The 12,375-nt window shown below is 38.1% G+C and overlaps 1 protein-coding gene across 1 annotated transcript; it reads left to right on the forward strand.

Annotated features, from left to right (window-relative positions):
• Positions 1-233: 233 nt before the first annotated feature.
• Positions 234-12,049, forward strand: LOC134176334 (unhealthy ribosome biogenesis protein 2 homolog). The gene is made up of 30 exons (XM_062643008.1): positions 234-521; positions 857-1,000; positions 1,074-1,214; positions 2,527-2,669; positions 2,741-2,939; positions 3,602-3,654; positions 3,714-3,870; positions 4,825-4,901; positions 4,985-5,099; positions 5,170-5,229; positions 5,289-5,371; positions 5,596-5,684; positions 5,741-5,979; positions 6,043-6,258; positions 6,768-6,905; positions 6,964-7,115; positions 7,394-7,844; positions 8,237-8,482; positions 8,952-9,053; positions 9,118-9,234; positions 9,374-9,820; positions 9,893-10,006; positions 10,062-10,190; positions 10,252-10,362; positions 10,424-10,500; positions 10,987-11,091; positions 11,160-11,309; positions 11,364-11,403; positions 11,463-11,531; positions 11,676-12,049. Exons 1-30 carry the CDS (start codon positions 234-236, stop codon positions 11,829-11,831), a joined length of 4,608 nt encoding a protein of 1,535 aa, XP_062498992.1. The 3' UTR covers positions 11,832-12,049.
• The last annotated feature ends 326 nt before the right edge of the window (positions 12,050-12,375 follow it).

The following is a 12,375-nucleotide window of genomic DNA, read 5'->3' on the forward strand; positions in this document are numbered from 1 at the left end:
AGAAAGATAATGAAAAATTTTTTTGCAGACTTCGTGGTGACAGCACGTGGGTTACCATGTGGCACGTGCAGTGGTCCAATAGCATACCGTGTAAATGTAATGTACTTTCTGGTGTGTCTCTAACTTTAAACGGCTCTGGAAGAACTGGCTACGGGAGACCAGGTTCTGCGCGAGGCTATCGCGAGACTCGAACTCCAGCCGTTTCATTGATATCACACCATCTAGGCGGTCAAATGTCGTTCGCGGACTTACTGCGGAAGCTGCAAAGTAGTCATACGCCGTGGTTGGAGCGACTGAAGTTGGCTCACCATATTTGGCGTACTAGAGACATCTCTGTTCCTAAGAAACATCAACTGCTATTGGATTGGATGACATCTCAACTCGTTTTTGCGACGAGGAAAGGACACGAAGCTGTGGACCGAGAGACGCTAGGAATGCTGTGGTCTTTGTATCTCAATGCCGTCAAGTCTTTGGACAATCAGTTAGTGTGCAGTGTACAACTGAAGCCGGTCATTATTGAAGTTGGTATCTTGCATTTGTGGCCGTTGAACTTGTATATTACTTAAATTTTTATATTATTAATTAATTAGTAGTTATTTATTTATAGTGTTATATTAATTAATTAGTAGTTATATTTATAGTGTTATATTAATTAATTAGTAGTTATATTTATAGTGTTATATTAATTAATCCTATTATCATTACATGTATTTATATTTGCTTTTTTAGCTCTAGTAGATTATATTAATTTGTTTTGAATTCACTGTAGTGAACCGTTTGCATTTGCCTGTACGTCTAAATGACGATGTTTCTACTGCAGTAGTACAGTAAAGGTTGTCTTTTGATTATTTTGTAGCTTATAACAGAAACAATGAATAATTGTTTACAAGAGGGAGTTACAGAGTTTCCTCATCACGTGGAAACAGTGTTAGACATTGTTGGTCTAATTTTGACTAATTCAATGTTTTACAAGCAAGTAGCTACTAAATTTGAAAGTCTGGTAAGCACACACAATTTGTTACATGTGTTGGGCTGCTGAATCGTGATCAAGAGAATTTTGACTATATTATTAGGCTTCATTCACTACTGCTGTGGTGTACTTGGGTCTACGTGTTGTTCATAGACAGCATCAAGTTGGAAAACTGTGGAATGTTATTTTGCAGTCTCTGAATAAGTTTGTCAGTCTTTTGAAACAGCAGGCAAATATCAAAAAGGTGATTGGAAGATGTGTCCATGTGTTGCTTTGTATGTGAAGTGGTCATGCAACGTACATTTTGTAATCATAGATTAAAATACCCCCATTTACACGAGCATTTGTAAGTGGGCCAGCCTGTGCTGGCTTGGTTCCTATGGTACTTGTAAATGCCGGCCGAGCCGTGTCAGCTCGGCTCGGTATTTCTTTAAGCCGGGCCAGCGCCGGCTGGCTCAGGTCAAGTACATTGTGTAAATGCATAGTGTGCTGGAAAACGAGCCGTGCATGCTCATTTTAAAAATAGCGTGGAGTGAGACGGAGACCCTGTGTCATATCCAACTGTGGAGTGACCAAGATGAGCAAGAAATTTAGCTTTTGAATTCCATTGCTGCAACAGTCGCCTGGCTATAGACCTACATCTCGTAGTAATAATACGACGTGTCGTATATGTCCTACGCATTTCTTGATATGACTGTTGTAAAGCCATAGAGAAAAATGTGAGCAGCTTGGCTTCTGTCCATTGCAAACGCGAGCTATGTCAATCTCAAGTAACTAACGTATGTTAACGATGCACATTGGCTCACTTCTACAGTGTGTTGTGTAAACACAGGCTGGAAAACTGGGCTGGCTCGGCTCGCTATGTGTGCTCGTGTAAACAGGTATAAGATATGGTGTGTGTGTGTGTGTGTGTCTGTGTGTGTGTGTGTGTGTGTGTGTCTGTGTCTGTGTCTGTGTGTATGTTTGTGTCTGTGTGTATGTCTGTGTCTGTGTGTGCAAGAACATGCCATAAAAGTATTTTAGTTGTGAATAGCGTTTTTTGGCTTGTTTTGTTTGTGACTTTTATGTGTTGCTCTGCTGTTGACACTTTGGATGAAAGGAGAAACTGTGATACTACACATTGCTTGAGTGACATTAGTCTTTGGAACAAAAGCATTTCCTGATGACTAGCTAATGTATGTAGCTCAGGTTTCTTCAATTTGATCTGAAGTGACCATCTCATCAATGAGGGTTTGCTGAAAGGCTTAAATCTCTTGTTATATCTCAGTCTTTATGCTTGGTCTATCTATAGTTACACACATTAGCTAATGAGGAATTTAGTGATTCAAGACCATAACCAAAGACTGGGAATCTCCTTTTTAACACTGACTGTCAATGGAAGCGTCTGTACTCAATTCTAATGAAGGGAGTAACATGTTATGTACAGAGAATAAAGGCATCGAAAAGGAGGGTTATTAGGAAACTGGTTAGACCTCATGTTTAGCACGCTTTTAATATTCACGTATCATGCACCACCACTCATCTTTATATGCACTCTCTCAACGTTCTGTTTTTAGGTTTTTCTCTGTGTGGCTGAGAAGTTATTTGTTCCTGCTGTTCTCTTGAGGTTTTCAATTTCAACTTTTAAGGAAATGGAATTATCTGTAGAAGCCGTGCATAAGGCAATTGATGTGGCTCTTACCATAGGACTTTTCCACAAGTGAGCCAAGAGAAAGAGAGTGCTTGTGTGCTTGAACACTAATCTGGATTAATGTGTTGCTGTATGCACAGTCATCATGTTCAGTCTTACTCTACGGCATTGGAAGTTTACGATCAGTTCGTAGCCGAGCGACGTGTCTCTGTTTCTGACGAAGCAGTATTCAAGTCAGAAAAGGCAAAGTCTGGGACTTCTCCAAGCAAGAAATCTGTAGTACCGTACTGCAGAGTGCTCTTTACGGAATTAACTCGCTTGTCACAAACTAACCCTTTGGTACGTTGTCTGTTTGTCTGTTTAGTTGTGTGTCAGTCTACATTTGTCTGTTTGTCTGTGGTTGTCCTGTTTGTGTTTGTCTGTCTGTGGTTGCCTTTGTCTGTCTTATGCTTGTGTATGCATGCAAACATGCATACATGCATCAGCATGCATAGTTTCATTACAAAAACAGAAAATGTTGATTACTGATATATATATATATATATATATATATATATATATATGGATTGCTTACTCAGATGGTACAGTTAAACAAGATAATTGATGGATTGTATCAAAATGTAGCTGTTGATCATTGTCAGTCTCAGCCAAACTCTGGATGGATTGTGTTTGGATTACAAATATCTCATCTACTTTTTGTATTTTAATTAATTAAGCAAATTCAACTTTAAGGATGCCTATCAAATAGAAAGTACGTGTTTGTGTTATGTATTATGTTCTTGTAATGAAAACACTGTTGCAAGCGAATTAAGTAGCTATCGGTGTGTGTGTGTGTGTGTGTGTGTGTGTGTGTGTGTGTGCGTGCGCGCACGCGTGTGTGCGTGTCTGTGTGCATGCCATGTGCACTTGCATTCGTGCATATAGTTTTCAGGCAGAACCAGTTCTTGTATAGTCTGAAGTAGAATTGTGTTTATGACCTACTGTTTCAATGTGTTTACTAGGCTGTCTTTGAAGTAACTCCGGTATTGTTGCGTTGTTTATTGCTGTCACTCAGGTGAGTTCTGAGTCCAACAACTACTGTTTGTTAAATTAATTTAAATATCTGTTTTGCAGACAAGACATGTCTGACACCAACAAGGCGGTTGCATTTCGTTTCTTTTCTGAGCTGTACTCTGTGTGCCATGCTGTTACTTGTGAAGCCAACAGAGCAAATTGGTACAATAATCTGAAGCAGCTGCTAGAGCTAGTCGATGAGTTTAGTGTCTATCAAGTAAGTAGTTGCTTCTACTGTTTTTAAAAATTTACGTTAAGATGTTTCTAGTGAAATTATTAACTACTACAGCAGCAGTGTACATGTACTGTCAGTGGAATTTGTCTTACAACTACATACTTTAGAACAGAAACAAAACTAGGTATTACAATCAGTGTACGTGGTTTAGAAGACTTCAAGTGTTCTTGCTATTGAAGGTGCAGGTAGCTGCCCAACTGCCATCTAGTACTTATGAGCAACTGTTTGGATATGTTTGCTTACCGGCTTGTATGTGTGCATGCTTGCTTGTTTGTCTGCTTGTTCATTTGCTTGCTTGCCTATGTGCTAGTTTGTTTGTCTGTCTGTTTGTTTGTCAACACATCACAGCAACAGTTAGTGTGATTGCATAAACAAGATGTTTTTACTTTATCACAAGAATGAGTCAATCTCTGTGTGTGTGAACGTGGTCATTGTCTACAATAGTAGTGTTCAACTATAAATTCAGTCAGATTCAAGTTAACACTAACTTGCTTGTGCATCGTTTTTAGATTTTTCTGTAACAGTGACTGGTTGATGTAGCTGTTAGTTTCATTTTGGAACGTTGTCTTCATAAAAACGTGGCAATAGATGACACTTTGGTATACTGGTATATAAAGATAAAATTATGGAAATTATTTCTGTGGGGCATAAAGGATGCTTTTGGTATAGAGATTCAACAATCAGGCTGTAACGTTACAATCATGATGTTAAAACTGACATAGTTAAGGGTGCTTTTGAATAGAAAGGATTTGGGTGATGAACGACCACTAAATGTAATGTTAGATTCAGTAAATAACTTAGATTTGGTGCACTCTGTGAAGTCACACACAACAAACGGCACATACTTTGAACAGATAATTTGAGTCGAAATTATAAAAGAGTCAGCGACATTAATTAGGTTACAGTTGAGTCAAGTGACTGTGCCATGTGGTTTAGGTGGCCAATGACAATAGTGCGGGTGCCTTCCAACTTATGTTTTTTCAAGACATTGCATCCAATATTTCTTCAAAGAGGTAACTTTTACTTATTACTTAACTTAATCTATCACATTGTCATGTATCACGTATTGTATGAATTAGTATGTGGATTGTTGTAGTGTTGCTGCAGACAATGGTTACTTGTGTCTAATTGTCTTGCTGAAATTGAATCATTACATCTTGGATGCTTGTTTGTCTTGCTTGCTATCTGACTACTTGCAGTCACGTGTGGAGGTATGGGCATTTGTCATGTTTTCTAATGTGTGTTGAAATGAGATATGCTTGCACTGATGTTTGTTGTCAGCTGGAAAGTTTGACTACACTTGTTGAAGTGTTGGTAGAAACGTATACTAAATTGAATCAAGTTAGTCAATATGGCTGTTGGCTTTTCTCTGACAATACTAGTAACTGGTTTGTGTGCAGATGGAAGGCTTGGTAGAAATAATGGTGAACTGTGTGAATGATTCTTCTGGGACATTGCATTTGCCATATTCACTTTGTAAACGGTACTTTTTTGCTTTCAACTGTGTGTATGTATGTATGTATGTTTGTAGTTGTCTAGTATACTCGTGCCCAGTCCTTTTCTCGTGTGCCAGTATATGCACGTGCTTGACCAGGTGCTGGCATTACATTTTGCGAGAAGAATTCCTGTATTTATGACAATTTACATACGCATGGTATTTCTGTCTTGATGACATAACTGTTACACTGATGTTGATATCACTTTTAGATTATCTGGAGCAATTCAGAAGCTGCCACTTGGGCAAGTTTCTCAAATATGGAGGTTATTGCTGATGAAACTGCAGAAGAGACTTTTCAGTCATTAACCAAACTACATTCATTCAACATAATGTTACAGCTAAGGTTTTTTACAGGAGACGTCGACACTGAATCACCCAGAAAGCGTAAGAAACACCTCAACAGCTTGAAAGGAAGAGATAGCTTCGCTGTAGCATTTCTCAGCGATCTTCTTGTTTTGTTTATGAGGAATGCCAATCTGTCCAATGCTTCAACTGTAGCATTGATTGATGTCAGTGATCAGCTGTCTCAAATATTTTTGGAATTGTTAACACCACTAGCAGACATGATGATGATTAACACATTTCATCATGAGGTAATTAGATAAAGGCAATAGTCTAATGATCATTCTCATAAGTTAGCTTCATGACGTTTGTAGCCATCTTTACAGTTATTGTTATGGAGCTGGTTGCGATTGTATCACTCTGTCATGGATGTCATTTATCTATATAATGATTTGGGTCACAGACATGAATGTCGCTTTCCAGAGATGTCTGTTGTTTGGAATGAGTCACTGTCTTCTCCAATTCCGACTTCGTTGAATGAAATCAAGTGGAGTGAACTAACTTTGAATCCAAGATGCTTACACATATTGGTAAGTAGAATTTTAAGCTGATGCAATATTTATACTTACATGCATATGGGCAATTATCAACAAATGTAATAAATGCACAATGATCAGAGAATCAGCTTGATATTTATGTAGTAATTGTGGCTATTACACAACAAGCAACTTCCTGTCACTAGTATAATTATCTCTATATTAAGCTGTCAAACATTTCTACTTGGAGAGATATTTACGTGGGCAGATAATGTCTTGAACACTGGTCTGTATGTAAGCTTTGAAATGGTTGTATGTTGTAGTCTTTCACAACACAGATCACAAGAACTGACTAGGCAACTACGTAAAGACTGTCATTGGTGTCAGGTTGCATATCTTCTAATTAGGGTAGTGTCCTCAAGAACATGACTTTTTAAAGGTGCTCAGCTAGAGGTTTTGAAATACTTTCAAGCCAGTTAACAGTACTAGTCACTAAGGATGTTCTCTATAATAATTGTAGTGTTGTCAATGCTTGTGTGAGCTTGACAGTTGATCTATTGTAGAAATTAATTTCACTACAGTATGTGAGACTGTTACTGGCTCAAGGAGAAAGGGTACACCATGATGCCATCATTTCACGTATTGTTGCATTTGTTTGTGAGCTAACAGATGACAATCACTGTGGATTATGGAACGGCATGGTAAACTAGTCCAGACACTGATTTGGATGATTTGAGATTGATGGGTCTTTTTCTCAAGGTGTCTAGTATCGATCATGAAAACAGTGCTGTTGCATCGTGGCACTTGATAGTCTGTCATTTTCCCTTATTGGCTCCACTTCTGAACGATAACCATCTTCGGTTAGTAGCACAATATGTTGTTGCTACTCTGTCTGCATCAGAAACGTCTAGGTGAGTCATGACTACACACATTCAATTGCTTGATATGGAGTTTTCTTGTTCTGTGTGCATGCATACATGCATACTTGAAAATATCTACATCTGCATGTAGGCAACTGACTTGATATTAATCTGGTGATGTGTTCGGAAAGTTGTGCTTCCACTTTTAAAAAGTTCTGTTTCTTTTTAATAGCAAGACAGCAAAAGTATGTAACCTTAATTAATAATTAATAGTTTATTATATATTTGAGTGGCAGTTTTTGTTTTAATACTTGCTTGTCTCTTTATAGTGAGTCGAATCATCTAACAGTGCACACTGTATCAATGTGGTTAGTAGATAGCCCTGTGTTTCATGAGAGTCAACGCCTTCATTCCTTTGTCATTGATTGTGTCTTTGCCGGAGTTGGGTCATGTTTCAAGAAGTGTCTGAAGTGTCATCACTCTAAAGTAGTTTGGCAGCTTGGTGAACAAATTTGGTTGCAGCAGAGAGACAAACAAATTGATAGCGATTTTAATCAGCCATTTGATGATACAGTATCTTTTGCTGCTACATCGCTTAGAAGCAAGCAGGCACGACATAAGCTACAAGAAAAACTGGCTGTTGACTGGTTGCCAATAGCACAAAATGTAATGGGATGTGGCATTGGTTCTTCTGTCAAGAAAATGGATAAACTCTCATGTCTTAGTAAGCAAATGACTTGTAATGGTTCTATGGCGGATCACATCTCAAAGCAAATTGAGGTATTAATTACAGCGTTTATAAATTTTATTGAACATGGAACACCTTGATTACTGCATTTCTGTGTGTTGTCTGTCAATGTGTTTGGTCATTTCTCCATCTTTTATCTGTTTGTATGTTTGGCTGTGAGGATATTTGTTTGTTTGTACATGTATATGCATGTATGCATATATCAAATGTATGTATGTATGTATGTATGTAACTATACTACATGTATCTTGACTGTCTGTTTGTCTAGCCTTTTTCTTTGTTTGTCTGTTTGTTTGTTCATTTGTTTGTCTTTTCTGTACAAAGCATACCTTCTTCTCTTGATGGTGTTAATAGATGAGGAGCTGCACATGTAGTCTACATTGTTGTTACGATGTTCTCTTCTACAGTGTCATGTTGATTTTAGGTTTTAGCTATGTTGCCAACACATTGGTTGCTACCTAGTGCAATAATTCGATGTTTCCTTGGACTCGTTTTGAGTTGCCAATTGCTAACCATGCTGAATCTGACTGGGCAATCAGTTTGTATTCATTCAATGCTGAATATTGTAAAAGGACTGAATTCAACCAATGGAAATCGCTTCAAAATGTGCTTGACCGTAGCTATACCACATGTGCAACCTCTGATAGAGTGGCTGATTTCTTGTCATAAGGTTAGAAATTTTTACATACTAGTACAGTATATTGTTTGTTGCTTTTTTCTTTTCTGGCTGTTTGCTTGCTCATTCGCTTGGGTGTTTTCATGTATCTATCTGCTAGTCTGTTTGGTCATACTTAGTGTTTGTTATTTGTGTGTAGCTGTAGCTGGTTTTTCGGCGTGTTGCATGTTGTTGGGTAGTAGAATTAGTACTCTGTGATATACTCTAGCACTGAGTGTAGAAAATGTATGTCACTTTCTTGGTTTAGTTATTACAACTGTTTGTGAGACTGCTATCATAGAATAATGATACTTTACGACAGACATGATGATGCCTTGATAGAGAATACATTGTATTGCAAATTTATTAAGCAGGGATCTGATTATCTGTTTGTACTCTCAACTTTTCTCAGTAACTGTTGCCTCTTCTGTGACCTGGTGACAGAGTCACTTCACTGTAGTAAAGTGCTCTTCGTTTACTATAGCAAACTTCAGCCGAGGATGTTGTCAAGCTGTTGGAGCTTTTGATTGCTTTCTCTCTACAGAGAGATGCTCTAGCTAATGATGTTTCTTTGGTGTCTCAACAGGTGTGTGATTTGAATTATTCTAATGTCATAAATTAATTTATCTATAAACTACTTGTCTTTGCAGGTGGGCACTGGTTTGACAAATGTGCTTTGTCGTGTGAGCAAGTCTGATGATTTCTCACTTCAACAGGTTGAGGAACAGCAGGCTTTGGTTTATTACATTTTGTCAGGATGCTGCAAGGTTGGTGACTTAGTCATCATTTCAGTTATTATGTGAAGTTGAATGGAAAATCTCATCTGTTGTGTCTGTTGGCATGTTTGAGTCTTCATCTCTTTGCAAAATATTTACCTGTGTATACATTTGGTTTATTTGTTTCTAGGCTTTGCGTTTTCATGATTTTGTCATTGATGCTGCGTCTGCCACTATAAAGTTTTTGGTTTTGCCAATATTGAGTGGTATTACTGTCTTTATTGGTAAAGATGATTCTGTGAACATAAAGAAACCAGTTTGGTCAACAGCAGTTGCTGCATGCATAAACTCATTTGTTCAACTCTTGAAGACAAGTTACACACTGGACAGTAAACGAACAGCAGCAGATACTGAGCCATTACATCAATCCAAAGATGTAACAGATGCAGTGACAAAGGCTTATGAATTTGCTTGTTGTCAGTTGACACACAAACAATTTGTTGGGTGTGCCAATCTTTGCTACGATGCAGTCACAAACCAGTGCCTTCAGCTAATGAACCTTGTGTTTTGTCATCGATTGTTGTGGAATCATATTGTTGACTGGTACGACAAGTTTACAGGCATATGGACCATTCTAGTAAACTTTCATCTTCAGTTGTGTGCAAATATCACAGAGAAGACATGCAATGCACGGTTGTTATTACAACAGACATGTCAACAAGATGGTCTCTTGGCTGCCACCGAGACATGCATAAGATCGTACTTGGGTGTAACTGTTGTTGAAGAAATGGAGAGAGCAGTGGACCATTTGCATACATTGACAGTTAGCTTGCATTGTTCTGTGATTTCCCATCTTTGCGCCGAGCTTTGTATGTTAGGTGCAGTGTCAGAATGGTAGGACTGCTTGTGGGATGGTTTCTGGTATTGTTCGGCTGTGGGAGTTAGCTCTTCGGATGAAACATTCAGATGAGAATGTAAAGAACGTTGTTGTTCGCTTGATACCAAAGGTGATGTCGTGTACATTGGAATATTTGAACATGTCTAGAATTTGTCAATTGACTATTACAGGTGATGTTTACTTTCTTGACTGTTCTTCAGTGTTGCCAGTCTGTTGCTTCGTTTCCCAACATTGCCATGTCTATTGCGCACATCTTCTCAGACTTTCTGTCAAGGGGCAAGGTATTTATGTTATTAATCTCAGTGGTTGACATGGTAATGTATGAATTGTCACTGTGAGTAGATGGTGCTATCTGGTGGCAAGTCAGTGTTGGCTCTGCATGCTTGCTTGTTGATGCCACTCTGTCACAACTTGCAAAGGTACGATGGAATTCTTGGCACTTTGTTGGAAGGGAGAAGATGGTTGATGCTAGTGATTGTGTGAATACTAATGGTACACTCTGACCAACTGATACACGGATAATAAGGTTGCACCGATACGTTATTTTGCTTAGTTTCTGATAACCGATAATCTAGGCCAATATAGGCCAATCTTTTATTAACATCTCTAATGTTGACAACGTAATTAACATCAAGTCGTATTCATGGTACTGTAGGTCTTTTAGTGCACTGCAAAACAAATGACCATAGCTAATTTGATGAAATGTTGCTATGTGAAACATTTTAAGCTGCATATGCACATTACAGCACAGCTGAAACTGATAGATTACATGCTGAGATTAGGCACTCGTGATAGCTAGACAACATTTCTGGGTTGTTATCTGGTCATCAGACACTTTGACTGTATAGTTGGTTATGACAACAATGAGACAGTCTTGATCCAATATACAGTTGTATTCTGTTCAGCTTTCAGGACATGTTTCAATGTGCATACTCTATTCTTCACATGCTGTTACATCACCATTTTGAATCTGCTATCTCAGCCGTTCAAGTCATCATCCAGTGCTTGAAACATATCCACACTGTGCGTTAGGATGTCAGTTTTGTGTTCTGTCAACTATTGTTCTTGACAAAGTTATACAGATGCTTGGAGCTTTGCTAGAATGTTCCCATCATGTTTCTTGTTATGAAATGAGTCACTTAGATGCATCTACAAAGGCAAAATTTGGTTCTGTTGATGAAGCTACATGTTGGAAGGCAACCGTTCATTGTTCCAAGTTAATGTCAAGGTATACTGTTATTTGCTTTATAGCAATTGATGCTTGACATTGAATTTTCTGTAGGCTGTATGAAGAGATTTCTCAGTTACAAGCATTTAGCAAGGTACTGGGATGGTTTGTGCATGATATGTTATGTTCAAATTGTTTGCTTTCTGTCATTAGTATTGCCCTTACATTGTGGCCGAGTACATTATTTTGTCACAGAAATGGACACCAAGCTCGGAGGTGAAGGTACTGTACAGATGAATTATAATCTACAACAATTTTTTTTGTGATCACAACTGACAGATAGATATTTGACTTAACTTCCTCGAGACCTTATTTGAAACTTTGTGTATTTCTCGAATTCTATAAGTTATCGTTCTTTTGTTGTAGCTTCTCCTTGTTCCGGGAATTTATGGCTTGTTAGGTTTGTGCGGTGAACATGAAATGGCACTGTTGCACGCAACTCTTGACAAATCAGGAAAAGAAATGTGTCGTCTACTTTACGAGGACTACAACAAACACTACAAATACAAAGGTCAAGGCTGAATTCAGTAAGTGCAAATGGGCTTTTGAATGACAATGGTTGCTATACCGAGCCATGACTCATACTTTACCTATTGAATTACATTTCTATGAATTATTTGTAATGCTAGTGCTTATATATATTTCATGTACAGGATGTAGCTAACATGCAGTCAGAGTGTCGATTTCAAGTTGTTGGAAACCATAGAAAACGGAATATTGGCAAATACATGTCGACACTTACTTCCTACAAAGTTGAGTTACATCAAACCCATAACCACTTGTGACTAGTAAATCCTCCTAGGAACTGCAACGCTCATCTTAATTTCTAAATGCATTCACAATAACAATTAAGCTCATGCAGTTAGACCCTAACTGAAACAGTGCTAAAACAGTTTACCAAACTTCCCATTGCGAGCTAGTAGAGAGGATAACCAACTGTTACGTATAATTATTTATTAGTATTAAACTGGTAGTTTGAATTATTTGCTACACACAACCAGTATCAAACCTGTCCACCTGTCTCTATTACCTTGATCAACATCTCCAAACGGTTTTACAAAAGGAG

The sequence above is a fragment of the Corticium candelabrum genome, chromosome 1 (assembly GCF_963422355.1).
Source record: "Corticium candelabrum chromosome 1, ooCorCand1.1, whole genome shotgun sequence".
Classification (NCBI taxonomy): Eukaryota; Metazoa; Porifera; class Homoscleromorpha; order Homosclerophorida; family Plakinidae; genus Corticium; species Corticium candelabrum.

Bases quoted from the DNA above. Each gene is read 5' to 3' on its own strand.
- LOC134176334 (XM_062643008.1), top strand. From the start codon at position 234: ATGTCGTTCGCGGACTTACTGCGGAAGCTGCAAAGTAGTCATACGCCG. The intron at 3,655-3,713 runs GTGAGTTCTGAG...TCTGTTTTGCAG, and splicing joins TGTTTATTGCTGTCACTCAG to ACAAGACATGTCTGACACCA. The intron at 7,116-7,393 runs GTGAGTCATGAC...GTCTCTTTATAG, and splicing joins TCTGCATCAGAAACGTCTAG to TGAGTCGAATCATCTAACAG.